This window comes from Priapulus caudatus, unplaced genomic scaffold (assembly GCF_000485595.1).
Source record: "Priapulus caudatus unplaced genomic scaffold, Priapulus_caudatus-5.0.1 Scaffold188, whole genome shotgun sequence".
Classification (NCBI taxonomy): Eukaryota; Metazoa; Priapulida; class Priapulimorpha; order Priapulimorphida; family Priapulidae; genus Priapulus; species Priapulus caudatus.
The window spans coordinates 207,988-214,268 of record NW_014577249.1 but is presented as its reverse complement, the minus strand read 5'-3'; the positions used below and the strand labels follow the sequence as shown (position 1 = coordinate 214,268).

General features: G+C 45.2%; 1 protein-coding gene across 1 annotated transcript; it reads left to right on the top strand.

Annotated features, from left to right (window-relative positions):
- Positions 1–235: 235 nt before the first annotated feature.
- On the top strand, positions 236–5,727 carry LOC106806992 (the record flags this gene model as incomplete). Its single annotated transcript, XM_014809187.1, is given in 10 exon segments — positions 236–357; positions 823–919; positions 1,143–1,322; positions 1,903–2,037; positions 2,332–2,586; positions 2,862–2,933; positions 3,167–3,328; positions 3,679–3,894; positions 4,255–4,361; positions 4,942–5,727. Coding segments are annotated over 10 exon segments (1,532 nt in total), but the record flags the coding sequence as incomplete, so codon positions are not given.
- Between the last annotated feature and the right edge of the window lie 554 nt (positions 5,728–6,281).

The window sequence follows — 6,281 nt, the reverse complement described above, 5'->3', positions numbered from 1 at the left end:
CTCTCTCTCTCTCTCTCTCCTCTCTCTCTCTCTCTCTCTCTCTCTCTCTTTATATATATATATATATATATTATTCAGTGTTTCCATATCGGATTTCAAGCTTTGATTGAATATGTCAAATTTACCGATATAAAGCATTGTTTTATATCGTCAGATAATAACAAAACTTTACAATACTATAAAGACCAAGTGTTTGTAAAACGATCACATGCAAATTATATTTATCGTTCTACAGGGTTGTCCAAAGCTGGTACAAAGCTTCTAAAAGTCATGTTCTTAGTCGCTAAGCGTCAACTAAAGAATACGCGGTTTCTGATGGAGACAGAGGGCGAGAGATGCAAGAATATGACAGATGCGGTTTGTATACAGCCTTCGGTTATTAATTAATTAATTAATTAATTATACAGCATTCGTTACTGTGGAAACACCAGAAACAACGAAGGCGATATAAGGTCAGACTACTATATAAGCGATTCTATGTAAAATATATTATCGGGGGTAGATAATGACACATTTGTCATTATCTTCCCCTGATATTCTCAGCAGTGGCGGATCCAGAAGTGGATTCTATGGTAGGGGGCGAATCATGTGAGCTCAAGGGCACGAAGCGTCCGAGGAGAGGGTGCTAGGCTAAAATACCCTTGCCCTGAAAATTCTAGGGGGCGACCGCCCCCTGTGCCCCCCCCGTGCCCCCCCCCCTGGATCCGCCACTGATCAGTGATTGCTAAAGACGCTTGCTCTCCCGACTATAATAGAATTGAATCGTCGACGTAGTGTTTGAGATATTTACACAACACTTTCCCTGCGTGCGTATATATGTAGGAAACCGAGGGGCTGAGACAGAGGAACTATATACGCTGGCAGACGGAGTGTATGCCGTGTGTGATGGAGCAATGTGCCGACAGAACACTCAGCTGTGGTACGTACGTCTCCTCTCCTTGACTTACCTACACCAATGTGGCTTCCTTCCTAACTTGTGTTTCTTGTATGGTGTGTCCACTCTACCTGCCAGGAAAGTCGCTTCTTCAAGTCATGATCATGACGCCATGATCATTATTAGCTCTTGATATTACACCAATTAGTATGTTTATTATTTTGTTTCTATGGTTAATACGTTTTACTCCATATCCGCTGTGTGGCAGCACTGGACGACCTGCCTCGCTATGAGCCGGACTGTGCCGACATTCGCAGCACGAGAAATCCGGCAGATGTCGCTCACCTCTGCAGCTACTACCGACGCGAATGTTCGCCCGATATCTTCTGGACGGACCGCTGCCAGCGACACGCTCAACTGCGATGCAGCGACCGTGTCGCCTCTTGTGGTTCGTCGCCGAACTATACTTTCCGTAGCGTGTGACAATCGTTGAATCTGTAAATATTTGTAATAGATTTGGCAAAATATTCACATGAGCAACAATAGAATATTCTTCGTCGCACTTCGACATCCGCCGACTCGCGAAGATTACGCGCGAGTTCTGATACGCAGAATACTGCGTTAGTGCGCATGCGTGGCACGCATCCAGAACACGATAACGTATAATTTAAAAAAAAAACACGCTCCCTGTCATTACGGCGTTACTATTTGGGTTATAGAAAAGATTGACGCGGATAATTACAGGACGGCTAACGAGAGGCTCATGTAAAGACTTCGAGAAAGACAAACAATAACGGCTCTCTAAATGTGAAGGCGTTAGAAAAGGTTTTAAGGGAAGGCCAACTAAAAAGTCAACGGGAAGTTTTATGTAATTGGTACACGGACACGCTATAAACGACGATAGGTTAGTGTGAGTGCTTGCGGGAGCATGTGCGCGCAATGTCGTGGCTGAAAATATACGAACGTGTAAAATATACGAAATATACGAACGTGTAAAATATACGACTGTGTATACCTATTGGTTACAGATCCGTGTGACGGCATAGCCGCGCCGTGGCTATGTGACACCTTACACCACAGTCTCGATCTACAGGACACCGTGGGAGAGTTTGTTGACGACGCTGTGCACTGGTTCCAACACGATTTCGTTGACTTCTTTAAGGGTGAGTAACCTCGAATGAATAAATTAACAGACAGAAAGATAGCTTTAAATAAATAAATAAATAATTAATGAAATACACACAGGCGCGCGCACGCTCGCACGCACGCACGCACGCACGCACGCACGCACACACACACACCCACACACACACACACACAAACACGCACGCACGCACACACTGCACATCGGTGCACACCCTCGAGCACACAGCAAGCACGTTAGGGGTAAGTTCGGGATCAGGATAGTTCAGATGTGATATGCCCGATCGTCCACCTGACTCGGTATTCTCTTACAGACGATGTTCACACGTTTTTCTCTGACGACGTCACACACTTCTTCCGCGAAGACATTCCCGATCTATTCTCAATGGATATCCGAGATTTCTTCGGCTCTGTCCACGATTCAGAGTACGGGTTCCTCCCGCACGGCGATAGCTACGACGACTACGATGACGATGGCTTCTACCATCAAGAAGCACCCTCTGTGTTTGACCAAGAACTCGAGATGTTTCTTGATGAAACCAGCGCTAACATAGCTGACGTCATACAAGGCACGTTGTGCGAGACTTGCATATAATATGAAATAAACATACGGGAAAATGCGCTACACACTAACAATCGACTAGCAAAGAAGCCTACGAATGAATCTTTTTATATTCAAACAATTAATAACGTGAAAGAAATAGCAGGAAGTAGAGAAATTCACTCAAATTCAAACGCATATATACGCATATCTATTATATTGACCATTTTAAATTTTGCCTAAATTTTGCTGGACATTAATTTGTTTACATTGACCTAGAATTTATTGTTTTTGCTTTTGCAGAGGTTGAACATTTCTTTCAACATGATTTCAAGCCTTTTTTCGAAGAGGACTTTGTGGTGTTCGTGGAAGAGGGTAGGAATATTATTATAGGATCTTATCTTTCAGACATAGTATTAATACACGTGGCTTTACATTTATGTGACCATTGAAAAACAATACATAACACGTTACAAAAGGAAATATAATAGCGACTAAACAAATTGGTGGAAATTGTTAACACGCACGCACGCTCGTACACACGCACGCACACCTATTATTACCATCCGCAAACATAAATGAAACTGCCCATCATTCCTTTTTCATAGATTTGCCCGTGCTCATGCAGGAGATGGGAGAAACCCTAGAGGAAGTGGCGAGTGACATCGAGGAGGGGATGGGGAGGACTGCGAATCGTATAGAGGAGATGGCGCAGGAGGCAGCCCGGGAGCTGGGCGGGTTGTGGAACAAGCTGGGGAAGATGATAGCTGGTAAGAAGAATGCATGTGGTGTGTGTGTGTGTGTGTGTGTGTGTGTGTGTGTGTGTGTGTGTGTGTGCGGATGTGCGTTTGCCCGTGTGCGTGCATGCACCAGTAACGTACCAGGTTGCGTGCGTGCGAGTGGGCGTGTAGGTATCTGTACTAACATTGTGTTATACCTGTGTGTGCGTGCGTGCGTGCGTGTGTGCGTGCGTGTGTGCGTGCGAGCGTGCGTGCTTGCGTGCGAGTGGGCTTGTAAGTATCCGTACTAACATCGTGATATACCTGTGTGCGCGTGCGTGCGCGTGCGTGCGTGCCCGCGTGTACGTATTTGTACAATCAATCTTCACATGGCTGCACAGGATGGACAGCTGACCACGACTCACGCTCTCGTCCCATCTCGCGACCAGCTGCCGGCAGGGGGCGCTACGCTCGGTCGACAAGCCCCAGGACCCCGGATCTAGCTCCATTCTGTGGGACGCTCCTGCAGGAGGGGGAGGAGAGGAAGCTGGCATGTCTGTACTTCACACGCCACTGTCCGTGCGAGAAGGAGGTCATCGCCATCGACTTGGACCAGCGTATGTATACAGCCAGTGACCACATATCCGTGTCTCCCACGTACCCTCTCTCTATCCCCCACTCTCTCTCTCTCTCTCTCTCTCTCTCTCTCTCTCTCTTTTTCTCTCTCTCTCTCTCTGTCCCCCTCTCTGTCTCTCTATCTCTCTTTCTCTCTCACACACTCTCTCGCCCCCTCTCTCTGCCTCTCTCTCCTCTCTCTCTCACACACTCTCTCTCTCTCCTCTCTCTCACACTCTCTCTCTCGCCCTCCCTCTCGGCATTTATCCAGCTGATTATTCTTTAATTTCAAGGGCTTAACGATAGTATCTGAGACGCTGTGACCAAGTCCATAGAGATTGATGTTCTGATGTTCTTGGCAGATTGTCCGATGTTCGTGAAGGCACAGAAGACGTATGAGAACGTGACGAAAACAGAGAGCTGGCTTATGAACATCAACCCATCGGAACTCGTCGTCCGGTTTAACAAGGTAAGCTTGTTAACTGAAACAAGAAGAGAGTGATAACGATTGAGTGATTTAAACATTTGAAACAACAATTAAAACAAAAATTGAACATTTGAGTGAAAACAATTGTTGTGTTAAGTATTTTTTAAATAAAAAATCAATTTAATTTCTTTCACTTTATAGTACACCTTTTTGTCAGTTGAGGAATTTGTCGTAAACATGTTGCACTTACTAGAGATGTATAGATTCAGCGACGGATTGATTTATTCTGTTTTGTATTGGTCCTTATTAGTATTTGGTCCTTGTAATACTTTGTAGGGATATTGTAATTGTTAGCAAACTACAACACACACTCACGCACGCACGCACGCACGCACTCACGCACGCACGCACGCACGCACACACACACAATTGCATAATATGAATAAGTAACTGTTAATTTAATTAATTCAATAATTAAAACATCTGCTGATTCAACAAACGAACGAACGAACGAAAGAACGAACGAACGAACAGACGAATGATTGCATTATCTATTTATGAACGAATTAAAATTGCAGTCGTGTGCTTTGTACAGCAACCCCGCTCTCTACTTCCCCTCCAGGTTTCCGTCGACAAGCGTAGGGAGGTAAGGCAGGGCGTGTACCTGGCCGTGTTTAACGTGATGATCGCAGGCAGGACCGTCACCTATGAGGCCAACTACGGCGTCACAGAGAGCAGATTCGGAGAGACAGCAGAGGATGTCCTCATGGGAGCCGTGCGCGCCTACAAACACGCGACGATCAACTAACGTTCAGCTTCGTTCGCTCTCTCGCGTCCACATTCAACTCAAATTTCTATTAACGCATTATACGCACACGTTCGCGTAGTACGCATGCGCGTGTAAATTTTCAATGATGTGGATGTTAATAACAAGGTTTGAGGGTATCGCAGCTTGGAATGTCAGCGCTTGGCATTGTACGCCAGCAGTGTTTTAAAATGAACAACGTCATAAATAAGTCATCGACATTGATCTCGAGCCAAAGAACAATCAGCAGCAAAGCGAACAAAGTTCTTTTGATACCTATACATGGCGCAGCTAATAATTTACATCATTAACGCTGTTATTTTATTACTCATTACGAATGGATGGTATGAAATCAATGGCACACCTAATCTATCTATCATCTCTACACATTTATCAGTATATATTTGCAATTAATAACTCGCAGGTCTTGGTAAGTTATTCGCTGGATAGATTTTCTATAGACCGTAATATAACAAATGAAATATATTTGATAAAAGCTGTCACGTCAATGTGTAATGATATACGATGATATAATATAATGATATACGATGATAGAATATAATGATATACGATGATATATTATAATGATACTATAAGTACGCATACGATGGTTATTTGCATTTCTATTTTGAACGACGGTTATTACTTCCAAACGTTTTGATATTTCTCGAACATATGTTACAAATATTGGAAAACATCGGAACACAACCGACCGCGTATGGTACATTCTCAGTGTTAGGTAGATTTGCACGATGTTTTGATATCAAATATGCACAGATACGGCAAGCTACCCTGATCGCAATCGTTAGTAACATCTGCTGCCATAGGGCATCAAGTGAGCCGATACTGTACCCTACTCAAAGGCTATCTGCGCGCACACAGACACACGCACGCACACACGCACGAACGCACGCATGCACGCACGTGCACACACACTCTCTCTCTCTCACACACACGTACACGCGCGCACACAGACACACGCACGCACGCACGCATGCACGCACGCACGCACGCACGCACACTCTCTCACACACGCGCGCGCACGCACGCACACAGCACACACACACATACGCACGCACACTCTCTCACACACGCGCGCGCACGCACGCACGCAGCACACACACTCGCACGCACGCACACTCTCTCACACACGCGCG